The sequence below is a fragment of the Eleginops maclovinus genome, chromosome 16 (genome assembly GCF_036324505.1).
Source record: "Eleginops maclovinus isolate JMC-PN-2008 ecotype Puerto Natales chromosome 16, JC_Emac_rtc_rv5, whole genome shotgun sequence".
In the NCBI taxonomy this organism is placed as follows: Eukaryota; Metazoa; Chordata; class Actinopteri; order Perciformes; family Eleginopidae; genus Eleginops; species Eleginops maclovinus.
Window position 1 is genome coordinate 7,649,163 of NC_086364.1, and position 15,028 is coordinate 7,664,190.

The 15,028-nt window shown below is 39.6% G+C and overlaps 1 protein-coding gene across 1 annotated transcript in view; it reads left to right on the forward strand.

Moving 5' to 3' along the window:
• The first annotated feature begins 396 nt into the window (after nucleotides 1-396).
• The window catches only part of hs3st4 (heparan sulfate (glucosamine) 3-O-sulfotransferase 4), a 78,287-nt gene continuing 63,655 nt past the window's right edge, over nucleotides 397-15,028 (forward strand). Inside the window, exon 1 of the mRNA XM_063904200.1 lies at nucleotides 397-1,638. Within this exon, the coding sequence (XP_063760270.1) occupies nucleotides 1,043-1,638 (596 nt within the window). The 5' untranslated portion in view covers nucleotides 397-1,042. The remainder of the gene's footprint in view (nucleotides 1,639-15,028) is intronic.

The window sequence follows — 15,028 nt, forward strand, 5'->3', positions numbered from 1 at the left end:
GCTGCTTTTATATCTATCAAAATATTCATTTTCTGTCTTTTGATTGTAAATTATTATGCATTGCTCCTCAGAAAACCAGCAGGGTGCAGACATGAGCTTTCTGTAAAATATAATATCTATCAAAAAATCTTTCTGAGAAGGAGTTTTATAGTGAACTTTAAACAGTATGAAACAATTCAACAACGTAATGAGCCCTAAAATATTCCAGCACTGTAATTCCCATCTCTGCAAGCAGGTGCAGGAATGAGCAAGAGCAGCTTTCCACGCAACTATTTCATGAGGAAATCTGACGTTTATAGCCCTACATGCGCATGGATAGAGGACAAAGTGGGTGTATACACACACTAGTTGTGCTGTGTGGCTCTACAGTGCTCCAGTAAAATGAGCTCACTCAGCCGATGCGCACATCGCAGGATCCTGCCAATCTGAGGAGGCGCAAAGGACGGCGACAGCAGCCTGCTATTGTCAGAAGAGTGGATGCTTTTGTGCAAAACCTGCGGACTTTCTGCCACACAAAGTCAAAGAATAAAAAAAGGATCCGTTTTTTTTTTGGAAACATACAATGGTGTTTTGGTTGTATCGCACTCTGATGTGGACTTCGGGCTGCTGATGAGAAGAAGACTTTGAACACTCGTTTTCTTTTTTCTCTTTTCCTCCTTCTTTATAAAATGCCAGGATTTTGCCCATCATACATTGTCCAGTTCAAGCCAGGCTGCTCATTTGGAAGGACGCCAGATGTCCAGCCTCTCAAATCTGCAAGTTCAGTCCAATAAATTGTGACATTGTCTGTCAGCCTTGGAATAAGAAATCGATACTCAAGAAAAGAGGGACGCGATATTCTCCCGGAATTTTAACGATCCATTTCCTCGTTATCCTTATAAATATGCGATTTAGTTGGATTAGGTTGGTTCGGTCCAGCTTCACGCTTTTAAAGCTGGAGCTGCGCTGATAGTGACTGATTATTGCTGTTGATTTTGTCCATGCAAGACTCGGGGTGGAAACATGTCTGGCCACTTCTCTGAGAGGATCACTGCTATCAGAGATGGCATTTTGGTCCAGCACTTCGGTTTTCACCTCTAAAGTGCCCCGGAAAATCTTATTCATGTTCACCCTCTCCCTCTCTGTCACCTACTTGTTCTATAGCTTGATGAGCTGCTACAACTCGCTGCAGTTCCCTCTGCAAGAGAACTACGCGTATCAGGGGAGGCTGGTGACAGAGGAGACAACTTTTGTGACATTGAGGGAGAAACTTTACTCGACTTCCCAGGGCTTGAGCGAATTCACCGAGGCCGAGAGAACCACCGCGGTTTCCCCAGCGAGGGATCATGCTGAGGCCGAGCAGAGGACAGTGGAGTGGATTAGGAGTCAGGCGTCTCCGACTAAATCTGCCGCGGCGTATCACACCACCGCGCTGGAGAGGGAGCACCAGGAGCTCAGCACCACGGACAGCGAACTCAGGGTGAACTGCACCATGGATTACGGAGTGAAGAAACTTCCACAAGCCATCATCATCGGGGTGAAGAAAGGGGGGACCAGAGCCCTGCTGGAGGCGCTCAGGGTGCACCCGGACGTCAGAGCCGTTGGGAATGAGCCACATTTCTTTGACAGGAACTACGAGAAAGGGCTGGACTGGTACCGGTAAGTTTCCCTTTCACTCTTAATCCAGCGCCAATGTGTTGTTGTTTTTATTGGCCTGATTTATTACTAATTATTCATGCTTAAAGCTGCTTTAATCCAACTTCCAGGAGATTTGTTTATTTCTGAATGCATTTATATTGCTTTCACGTAGTCACAAGTCTTGATTTCGCTTCTTGGAGGTAAGGATATCAATCTGCAAGAGAGTAACAATGTTTTCTGCTACATGGTCAAACTAAATGAATTGTTGCGAGTTAATGCACACTTTCCACTCTCTGTACTTCCAGCCACAAAACAGTATTTTGAGCAAATTGTTATAGCACAATTAAACAACTTCTTTTTTCACTGCACATTTGAATATGTGTGATCCCAACACAACCTCTGCAGGTTCGTTTTATTAAAAACATAGTGACATGGCTGCTTGAAATTGCAGGAAAAACAATTCAAACAATCTTGAACAAGTTGATATGGTTATCAATGCACAGATATTAGAAGTTGGAAAAACTGACAAGTACAAAAAGTGAATTTTATTATCTTATGTTGAGTATGCCAGCTTAACATTTGCATATGGATTTACTGCAGCAATTTTCTCATGAATCATAAGGTTTATTATTACATACTGAACTGCATACTGAACAGGACTATGTTATGTATGACACACACACACACACACACACACACACACACACACACACACACACACACACACACACACACACACACACACACACACACACACACACACACACACACACACACACACACACACACACACACACACACACACACACACACACACACACACACACACACACACACACACACACACACACACACACACACACACACACACACACACACACACACACTTAAACAACACTTAAATATCAGATAAAATTGGCTTTGTCTAGCAAAATCATATTTTTTTTGTACACTTAACATTAGTATTTGAATAAGCCACTTGTGTTTTTGAAATCAAACATGTTCCTGAACTGATGCAGTGCATATAATGCGACTTAATGAATAACAGTAGGTGGTCTGTCATGCAAACACAACATGATTGTAAGCATAAGGTGACCCAACCCTGTGTCCAATGGTAAAAATGAAATACACAACTGTGAGAGAATTAGCAAACCATGTTAATATTAGTTCATGACAATAATGTGAGTAATTTTTAAAAGACATATTTTGAAAAATCAAGTTATTTATTGTTCAGTTTTAAGTTACCCCTAAAGTCTTATACACACTCAGACATACAGTACACATTGTGTGTCATGCTCTAGGTTTACCGTAAAACAAAAGGAAAGAACAATTTCCTAGGAGTTCAATTCCATTTTTTTATCTTTGAAGTCAACCTTCATTCTCTCAACACAACACAAGCCATCAATTACCAGGCCAAATTGCATATAATCTAACATGTATTAAATGCTGCTTTTGCTGACGCTCTCAGAGGAATGTGTTTACACCACCTCACTTAGAGTCCGGGTTTATTAGCCAGAGAAAAACCTGTTTATCATTGGCGTGTTTATAGGAGAACCAAATCAATTTAAAGGTTCATTCATGGTCAGTTGGTCATGGCTCAGCTAGGCGTAGTTCTCACATAATGATATTTGACCAAGGGGGGGAATTCAAGATCTTTCTGATGGAGTCAATGAGCTGGTGAGAATGACGCTGCATTCAATGTCCCTTCTGTTTCTGCGTAGGTCCGTTACGCTGGTGTTTGGGTTTGTGGAGCATCTGCTTTCATCTTGCTGCATAGACATGGGAGCTCTTGGCTGTTCATTTAGCCTGTGTTAACGCAAGCTGTTTCATTATGCTCACGGTGAAAGGCTCATTAGACAGGAGGATGACATGCTTACATAAATAATAATAAGTGTGCTCATGTGTTTTAGGGCCCTCTGAGCCAAACTAACCCCTGAAGGAGCTTTGAGTCAATATCTGCCACGGTCCCAGACCTCTCATCCTCAGAGTGATGCGTCAGGAGAAACAAACACACACATTCTCAAAATTGAATGGTTAAAAAATAATCACCAGTGGTGCCACTTTTCCACATACTTAAAATAAAAATGTATTCAGGCCACGTTTGTTTGTTTGTTTGTTTGTTGGCCTCTAAATGATGCATCATACTGCATCTCTCTTCTCTGTCTGTGCTGCCCTGGCTAATGTGGACTTAATGGAAGTGAAATTTTGATCAGTTACAGATGTTCGCAACCATTTGACATTTCTGTAGTTGAATAAGAACATTAGTTTCATAGCATTGTGATTCATAAATGTGAACCTGTCACAGTAACACCTGCTCCTCATTTTGTGTGAGGGAATGTAGCCCAAAGTTATCTTGTAAAGTGTTTACATATACTCAAATTCTCCTCCAGTCTATACCTGACACAGCAGATCTATTGATGTATCTGTGTTATCGCTCTAGAGCCTTTTTGTTGGCTGGTGATATTTGTCCTTTCACATATTCAGCTTTAGTGATCTTTAGAAAGAATTGGGATTGTTTGTCTGTGTCTGGGTTGTTGTTCTCCATCTGCCTTTAGGGGATTATTTTTCTTTCACTTTGCGTAATGCTCTGGAGGAAAGAGAGCAGGATGAGGGAATGATCCATCGAGTTCCGTGCTGTGAATTAAAAACACTTGAATCCATGTATTGAAATCATGCAGAGGTAGAAGAAGTATCACATTCAAGATTTTGCTCAAATAAAAGTAATAAAGTATAAGTATGAAAAGATACATAAAGTTCCAAAAGTAGAAGTAACTATTTTGCTGTTTGGTCCTTTTAAGAATCATATATATTAAATAATATGGTTCATTTGAAAAGCTTTATACAGTACATAACTTCACTGATAATGATACAATAATGATTAGACTTTGTATTAATGAAATTAATCTGCTGATTAAGTGAAGCTGTCATAAATGTAGTGAAATAGGGAGTACAATATTTGCCTCCAAAGCTAGATCAGTATAAAGTAACATAAAATGTAGATAATAAAGCAAAAGTAATTTGAAATTGTACTCAAGGACAATACTTACTTTCCAAAACTGAAATCATGTATGGATTTATTCAATTTGCCTGGTCCCAGTTCTGCTCCTATTTTTTATTTAAAATGTTCCTTCTGTAATAAGCATCAAGGTTTGTTCTGAAGTGAATTCAATAAATATAAATAATGCCCTTGCACATGCTGGGCCCCTATGCTGTAGCCGAGGCCCTCCGGTAAACTCGTCTCTCTGCCAATTTTCAGATGGATTTTTTTTTTGGGGGGGGGGGTAAAGGATATACAGCAGACACCTGCCAGTTTATAACGTAAAGCTGTAAGTGTGCTACTGTTTGTACCGGAGTAATTATTAAAATTGCTTTGATTTTTTATCATTTTGTTTTTATATATTCTGCAGTATTTATTTGAAAAAGCTGGCCTTTTACTGAATCCCAGTATTCTAAGCATATGGGGAATCATTTCAATTTGGCAACATTTATTACGATGATTTAAGAGCTCTTGTAATTTATTTTGTAGAATTTGGTTCGAAGATTTAATTCAGTCTGTCAATTATTAATTACAGTGATGAGTCCTGGATGTAGCGTAAAGAAGATGTTAGCCTTCTGTAAAACCAAACATTTCCATGTCAATAACAAATCCAGCACACATCTAACATTCACATCAGGACTCTTAGTCTAGTCTGAGTCTGATATGAGCCTCATTAGATGTGCCAGATTGGGGATTGGTGCAGCTTTCCTGTTTTTAGCACCCTTGGACAGTTTCTTCAGTGTGTGTTGGGCTTACTTGAACAAGCAATTAGCAATGTAGTGCCATCATTACCGTACACAAAGGATCTTCATCAGCCAATTGGCGCTTTCGAATGTTGCCTCTATTTCTGAGTAAAGAGGATGAGCCACCACCGCGAGGATTTCACTTTATTTGTCCTCTCGAGCATTCCCCCAAACCTGCTGCAAACGCCAATCCTAGAATAGGAAACATTTGATGCATGAAGACCAATATAGCAAATATTACTCAAGCCCTCTGCCAGCGTTCATGGAAAAGATAATGTGCCTCGTAAATTGTCCTGCAGAATGTCATTGATTATCGATCATACATGAGGATTTATGCCTTGCTGAGGGTGAGCATGCACAGCACACTAGTTAGGGAACGGCCTAATGAGGGCTTATTAGTCAGGCATTTTTCTCAAATGCCAACAAATAGTGTTTAAATTAGTGCTAACAAATAGGTCATTAAAGGACCAACTGCTAGAGCAAAAAAATGCAAAATTAAAATGTTGAACTGCTGTCTGCTAACAGGTATAAAAAAGTAATGATAGTTTGTTATAAGAGAACTTAGATTTCTGTCAAACTGTAATCAAAATGACAAAATGGAAACAAGCTGTATATCCTTTCAGGTACTTTACTAGAGTAGTGGTTGAGGTAACTGGCAGATTAACAGTGGATGTGTCACTCTACCACATTGTTAAAAAAAAAATCACCTTTTTGAAAAGTGTCAGATTGTCCGATTTAGATTAATTCCATTTGTTAAGTGTGTGTGACCAGATCAAATAATTGAGCAGGAGAAATGAGTTTTCTCATCTAATAATGTGCGATGGAATCCTGCTCTGCATAGATGTGTGACTTGGACAGTCGGCCTTTGCACAAAGACTGGAAATGTTTTCTCATTCAAATAACCTGGTATGGAGAAATTATGCTCAGAAATATGGTATGCATTCATGGAATTGTGAAATATATTTATTTTTTAAGGAATTTGATCTAAAATGTTTGTTGAAAGTATGAGCAAAAGCTAATATTTGTGGTACTGAGTTGGTGAAAATGTCTATGTGCTGGTGCTCTAACTTCAGGTATATTTATGAGCATCTGTATCTGCCAGAGGTGCAAAAGTTAAACTGATCCTTATCAAAAAATCGATACAAGAGTCAGAGACATAGCTACATTGACACAGAACCACAGATGCACAACAAATGGTGTGTGAATTTATCAAAAATCAATATGTCTGTGAAACAAAGATGTTAACATTACAAGTAACTCTGTCTCTGTCCTTGTGCTTCTGCTCAGGATGAATGTGTGTGCGCGTGCAATACACCCATGTCCCCAAAGACTCCCTAATTTACGATGGTTGCTGAAATCTCAACTGAGAAACTGCAAAAAATGCATCTTAAATGTAAAATAAAATATACCTGTGGCATTGGGTTTGTCACATGTAGTCCACATATGTTGGGTATTTTTTGGGAAAGGTAGCCTTTTCTATGCTTTTTGGCCCCTTCCAAACCCAAAATGCATTTTTACACAACTGAAATCAAAGCTTTTGACTCAGTTTTGAGTGTTGACTAAATACTAAAAACAAGCGTTTTATTTCTTTTGTGAGGTGTTAGAAATAAGGCGACATTTTGTGCAACACTAGCATAAATACAATAAAAGACAGAAAATTGGCTCATAGACATAGTGACTCGACTTTTAACATATTTACACACAAATGTTACATCTCTTCCACTGTAGGAGGACTGAGGGGTAAGGCTGTGCTACAGAGTACAGAGTTACAGAGCTCACTACTACATTATCAGACACCCATGAGTCATGTAGACCCCCCGCGCACAGAACGTCACTTGTGTGTGTGGCCCAACCTGCCCGCTGGCCATGACATTCTTTAATATTCTTTTACTTTGTGGACATTTGTGAAAACAGGTCTTGTTGGAGGATATTTATTTTGAGAGTGAAGGTGGAAAAACCCTGTTTGCAAAAGCACGTGAACTAATTATGGTTTAAAAAAGGTGGCATAACACAGAAAAATAGGGCAATGATGGAACAATTAATATATAGAATCCTCTTGAATCTGATTTGAATCCCATTAAAGTAGATATGAGTTATCAGATGATGCAGATAATGATATATCAAGTAATTTGATATATGGCCAGATGTACATTCTTAATATTTTCGCCACATAAAACATATATTCTTCTTTAACAAGCCTTTTCAAATCCACATTAATGCGTTCATATACAATCCACTAAAATGAGCTGTCCATTTAGCCTGTGTGTATGAACAAGCCTGTTTATAGTTTTACCATCACTTCCATTCCTACAATAAAAGGCCAAAAGCCATCATTTATACTTCTCTCATAAAGTTTTGCAGTATAAGACTTAACAGGAAATAAACCTGATTTATACGCTGTACTTCATCAAATAACTGCCACTACGAGTATAGTTAACACCAGAAGAAATGACAACACAGTTATGTAAGGAACATTTGTCCCTCTTTGTTGTAGCAGTGTGGATTGTGCATTAATAACAACAAATAACTTATCTCTGTGTAAACCTGATGCCAGTACTCCATAGCTGCCACATTTTGTTACACCAGGAAGTCTGGATTTGACCCAGTCTGAACAAATTTATTGCCGAGCTCACCTGTTTATGAGGCGAATACATCATTTATCAAAATCATAGTCCCACAGTCGGTGCTTGGCAGCAGTAAATTAAAAGCATATTTTAAGGGGAGAAAAAGACGAAGTAACATTAGGTCACGATCTAAACAACTTTAGTTCGAAGCAGTTTCATGACTTTCATCGCACACAATCCTAAATCTGATTTACCGTCTAATGAATAAAGAAGATTACGATAGTCACTTGACATTAAGATCTTTATGGTCAACATGCAAAGGCCTTAGTGTGTGTGTCCTTTGTCTCGCCTGCAGTGTCTGTATACATAAGAAATATCAGATAACTGTGAAGCAGAACCAAAGCTTTACTGAGGTTTGCAAACTCTAATACATCTGTGTTATTAAAATGACATTTTAACCCCCCTGTGTAATAAAAGCTGAGAGGATGTGCCTATAAATCTTTAGTGCGTGTTCTCACCCTTTCAGCTCTGCTGTGCTGAGAAGCGAGTCAGCAGTAGCTTCCAGCTCCATGCTGATTAGTCCAAGTAGATATTGTTTTTTATCCCAGCATTTTTCTTGTTGCTGGATGTTTCAATCTTCTCTTGATACTTTGTGAGACGTGGCCTTTTAAGAGCATGTCTCAGAATTATCCGTGCCATTTCCAAGGACATTTCTCATTGTGCTCTAATCAATACATCCCACACAGCTAACTTTTACTCCAACCAAAGTCACACAATAGAGCGCGCCCTCCTCAACTTACCAAAGAAATGGGCTCCCCTTCTTTGCAATGTGGAAAAAATCTCTCTCTCTCTCAAAGAAAAATAGATATATTACAGTCTATTCATGGAGGTGGTGGCATTGTGTTGTGTCTGATTCAGCTGCTGTGGGACTTTGAAGGAACAATGTGTACTGCAGCACGGGCTTTGTGTACATGCAACCTCCGGTCATAAGAAAAGACCTGGTGACAGGAGGTGTGTAATGGAGACATGGATCCACTGCAGAGTAGAGTCACAAAAAAAAAGTCTAAATCCTGCCTTTATCCCTTGTTTAGCCCTGCTTTCCCTCTCTCAGCTGCTCCGTGGGCAGCTTAGCCCCTGACTCCTGCCACCCCTTCTGGGAGCCCGCGACTCCACTCGGTGGGGAGATGGGAAAGAGCAAGGTGGGCCAGATCCCCGAGTAGGCAGCATGCCATCCCCTCCAGCTGGGCCTGTGTGCTGCTGCAGTGTCTCCCCGTGCCGCGTCTTCCCAACATGGCAGAATCTGCCTACGCCTGATAAGAGGGCGCCAAGACTCACAAGGACGCACCTCTGAGTGCTCTGATGCCAATGCTGCAGTTGTGGAATTAAACTTTTTAATTAGCAGCATACCCCTGCGCTGTCAAGAGAGTGGCCCGCTTCAGTTCAGTCTTTCTCATCGCCCAGCCTCTTTTCACTTGATTAAACTCCCAAGCATCTCGGAGCATCTAGTTACCACAGGAGCAATCATGTTTATTTCTTGTTTGAGGATCTCTTTAGATGAAGCATAGCACAAGAAAATGACTCATTATATCACACTTCCTGAAAGAGCAGGCTGCACTACCTTGCCATATTAATCAATGAAGTAAACAGTAAAGCCTTTATATTGTTGCGTCAACAATATGATTAAGTCAAACAGCACGATGTTTACTTGCAAATTATGGTCCCATTCACAATTAAATAGAAGATAAAGCTGAATATGTGTTAGGACGGGGCTACCTTTTGATTGACAGGTTGATCACAGGCTGTCATTTGGGTCCTCTTACTTACAGCAAGAAGGTTACAAGGGTTTCAAGTAAAAGGATAGTTCATGGCTTTGGATAAACATGGCAAAAGTAAAAATATATTGTGTCATGGTTTCATTAAATGTTCCTTTTTCCAATATCTAACCAAGGCCAAATCATGTGGTGTAATTGCCACGAGTGGATATCGGAGGGTAAACAAATGACATGCATCATTACTCAATGTTTTTCAGACACTTGCAGTATAAACATTTTGCCTCATGCTCATTAAAACGGTTCCCTCATTAAAATATGTAGCTAAACAGGTGAAAAAATATCAGCTTGCACTCAAAGGACTTTTCAGTTAAATACCCTTTTCTGCAGGTGGACCATCACAGGTTTAATAGAATGACTAGACATCATTTGTGCGATTGAAATCTCAGATGAAAACTCCCCCTCTGTGTAATACACTGTAGATTTGAATTTCAACACTAAAAAACACAAAGCTTCAGCTATTTCAGCACAGCTAATTAGTACAGCCATAATAAGACTCTTCCTTAAGTTTTGGATTTGCTGCAAATACCCTTATAGGTGGATCAACAGCTACAGTAGGAGGCCCATTGGTGAATTACCTTTCAGGAGGTTTTTCCTTTCACCGGTTTTTGTTCGCGCTGAATAGACGCTACTTTTTCATTCCATTCCAGGATTACAGATTGGTTGGATCTTATTGTAGAGATCTGTATTGTAACATGGGAATTATGGAAGGAGTAATACTGCTCCATCCTTTTTGCATATGGAGAGAAAAAAGACCTCTTGAGAAGATAATGGGTATAGCCAATTTCATCCTGCCTTCAGTCCTGCTCAAAATTCATGTGCATTCCTCCCCTCTGACACACACATTCATCTCTTTCTTCTGCCATGCTCTAGCTACACTCCGATGCTTTCAAGTGGAAGTCTATTTTACTTATGGTTAGAATTTAATTCATCGTTTTTTTCCCCTTCCATTGCTATGAAGTGGCCGTGGGTTATGGTTCACCATCACGGCTCATATCCACTTTATTTTTGTGCCTATCAAAAGAAGCGGAGAAAATTCAAAGTAGCCGTTCTCCTCCGTTGTCACAGAAATAGAAGTGAAGACTTCGGCTTGTGTTTTTGCCCACGACATGGACAGATTGTCTGCAAATGAAAGACATAGCTTCATCTGTTAAATCATTTATATTGGACCCAAAATAAAGTATAAGCTGAAGTCATTTTATGCCCAAAGGGATTCGTCTCTCCTAAAACATTATTTACATGCAACAGAATTGCCGTGATGAGCCACCAGTCTGCAGGAACAATGATTCTGTTAGGCGCTGGTTTACATACGTCTTTAAATCTCTGCAAATAAGACTACCTTGGGAAAAATACGCATGTCAATCACACTTGTCAAGATTCCAATTTTCCTTCCACATCTCCTGGAGCACTTGGGCTGCCCATGCTTCCTTATTGGCTGGGAGGGATGTGGTCTCATGACACAAGCTGATGCATTTGTTCAGTCAAAGGGAAATCCCTGACAGGAATGGTCATGGAGCCAAGATACAGGGACTGCTGGGAGTCTGTTTCAAATGTGTGTCCATGAGCTGATAGGTGCCTCTGTAGTGTGTTATGCTGAGGGATGGGGGAATAAAAATTCTGGCTTCTCCCACTAGTATAGGCAGCATTATCATATAACCATTATGCAGTAGACGTATGCAGCAATATGCAGCATATGGCTTTTTTTCCATCAAGGAAGCCTTGGCCATTTTGAGAAAGCACATAAATTAGCATCTAACGCTGGCTGCTTAGCATATCAGCTCATTTTTCAGGGTGGTCATTTTCCTGCAATTACATTTTTTTCTCAAGGATTTAAGAAAATGAAAAATTAGGAGCATTTATAGAGGTGATCTTCAGGGCCAAATGAATCTAGTGCTCTTTGTAGCATCTACAGTTCAGCAACAACCTGACAGACTTAATTCAATTATGGCTGTGTGATGTGTTGAGACTCCGGAGGTGTGAGCTAATTCCTCTGTTTACACCCCTGAGTCACTGTCACAAACAAAGACAAACACATTCATTGGCTTCCAGGATCTTGTTTGCTGTGATTGTCCCATCGCCTTTGAAGCTTCTCATCGCTTTATGTTGTTTACTTATTCATGCTCGTTTTTTTCCCCTCAAATCACCATGGGGTGTTCCGTTGGAATAATTTTAGCACAGTGTGAAACAATGTATGAGCCGAGTATTAAACGTGTTAACTGCACTCAACACATGGTACATTCTGTACAGTAGGGACGTCCGATTGACAAACGCTTCGATAAGTCAAAAACGCGATTCAATGCATCTTTGATAAATCATATTGCAGACATCTCAACCACCAGCACTCTATATGCATATGTTGGAAGTCATTAACACAAGCTGCAGCTTTTGCTAAACTCCCTTGGGACCTGGATTATGACAATGAAAAGCAAAAGGGCGCTATTAGGGATTATGCTAATTGCTAATGAATGTATGAGGAAGTGATTGTTTTTTCAAGATAATTTGGATTATTGACATTAGAGATTTATGAAAGAGTTGACGTGTTCTGCCTTCCTAATAAGAGTGTAACCTGCTCTCAACCATGAAACTCCTTTGATATGTTTTTTTTATATCCATTGTCTCCTTCACAAAATCAGCAATGAATTGTGATTCAGACAAATGGAAAAATAATAACACCTTTAGTTCAAATAGTGCTCATTATGCAGTGTTGTGTACCCCAGGGCTAATAGAGGAGTTTAATGTCCATTCCAATGCTTTTTTCTTTCTGTTGTTGTGAAAAAATTACAACAAAGCATTAGCGAAAATATAAAACCTACTCTACTGCCATATTTGCATAGTATTTAAGAATAGGGTGATATCTTATTCAATGGTATTTTTTCATGTAAGGGCATGTCCATACATTCATGACATTAACCTTGGCTTCCCATTCACTTACATTCTAGTTATACATTTACAATTTCTTTAATATTCACGTAGGATAGAGGTCCATCAAAGACTTTTCTTTATGTATTAGAATTTGTTGTCTGAAGATACAACAAATGTAACAAAATGGTTGTTTGTTCAAACGTTTTAAATGTTTACATTTTGTGGACAACGGATTTAGGTCAGTGTTTATCATGGCCTTAAATCTAATCCAAACCATTACGCCTTGTTTCTATAGATCTGTTTACACATGCAAGTTAATCAGAAGTTCATTCCTATATGGGAACCTCCTTGATCTCTGATGTTTGTTTTTTTCCAGTCTAGCATTTGCCACACATTTGACACTTCACTTTAAAAACTGAATTCATTAAGCATTTCATTTGAGAATGTGGTGTGTAAACATGCTTTCAGGCTGTTGCAGGATATGGATCCTTAACTTCTTTCTGGATCTTTTTTCATGAGGTATGCGAACTGCGCTTGGTTATTCATTCCATGCATGTTAAGTACGCTCATGGACAATCTCCCAACAGTCACTCTCTACTCTAATCGACCTCTGGTTTGTTTCATGTCTACAAGACAGAAGGAGGCAGAATCCTCAGTATGAATTGATTTTTGAATGAGCATACATTTACTTTTAAACACCCGCAGAAGACTGCGCAGCAAACAGGCTTTCTTAATTGATTTCAGTAATGAACAAGGACCTGCTTTCTTTCTTTTGACTCAAGGTCACCCTGCTATCCCACTCTAAAGCTGTGTCCTCTAGTCTTCATAAAGGACCGACTCACCATGAAAGTGTATCTGGGCCGAGGTGAGAAGGTAGCTGCTGTAACTAATGGGTTTATTTAATTCAATTTATTGCTTCAGCCGCTGCATCATATGAGACATGCTGGTCACTGCAAGATTGAGGTTTCTTCATGAAAGAAAGAGAGATTAACCCCCTTCTCAAAAGGGCAGAATACACTCTCATGTCATGCTGTATTTTCGTGCCTAGATAGCGGGATGTATAAATCTGCAGAACTAAATGAATATAGGTTTCTGGTGAAATGGGGCTCTCAAGCTTATTTCGTACAAGCCTCCTAATCAGCGTCACACTGGGGCAGTGCTCACCAGACTGGGGATCTGTAATAAATGAGTGCTTTGTCAACATGTCCACTGTTGGATGGAGGGAACCAGTGTCTTGATTTCAATGTGTCAGCCGAAAGGCACTCCGCCATGTTTACCCAAGCAAATATTTAGCATTCATTGCTATCTTTATCATCTATTATGTGTTTCTACGGATTGAGGATGGCATTCTGTTTTCCCCCCTCAGCATATTGTAATAATTAATTCATCCTTAATACTATTATGTTGGCTACATGTCAGGCCATATCTGCCTCTTAACATATTGTCTCCAATTAACATTTTCCAAATTTCTGATGCAATCTGTGGAATACAAATGAAGGTGTCTCAGCAGCGGCTGCTGGCTCCGTTGTCTCAGCTCAGACTGATGAGCTTTCTCTTAAATTTGTTTTGCAATACACCTTATTTTTACAGGAACAGACACGTACGCTCTGCACATTAGGTAAACTCAACAATCGCTTCATGGTCTGGAAAAATTAATGTGCCATGATAATTAGTGAAGCAACAGAGCAACGCTCGAGGAAGGAATTTCACACCTTGAGTTTAATAATATATAGTGTAATTTACCTCAGCTGTAATGGGCATATGTTTCTTCATGTGATTTCATGGTTCTAGTGCTATACTGACACATCTGAACAGATGGATCATCTCATTTTGGCACAATGGCAGCCACATATTTGTAAATTCCTTTATTTGTGACGATATTGCAACACGTTTGTATGGATTTCTTATGCCGGGAGTGTTAGAGTTATTATGTTGTTTACAGGATATTTACACTTTCAAGCTTTTCCAAAGACTAAACACATTTCCCCATATGGGATTATAAAGTTGATCTGAATCTGAGAGTGGGTTAATGCTTTCTGAGAGTTCTTCAAAAACACATCAAAAACATTAAATGATGGCTCCTTCTGAACAGCAAACACCTTACAACAAGATGTTTAATGCACCAAAACCACTCATTACTCTGGTCTTGAGGACACTGTGCCACGCTTCCTTATATCCTGCCAGGTACTTGATTGCAAGTAATTGCCTTCACCTGGCGTCCCAGGTGTAAACCACTTCCTGATTACATGCTCAAACTGAAAAGCAGCAGGTCGTCAGGTCCAGAGGGCTTGGAATGGAAAATACAGCCTTAAACACTCATCTACTTCCAAACCCACCTACTCTAATAGCTCTCCATCAGTTCATCAAATGTTGTCT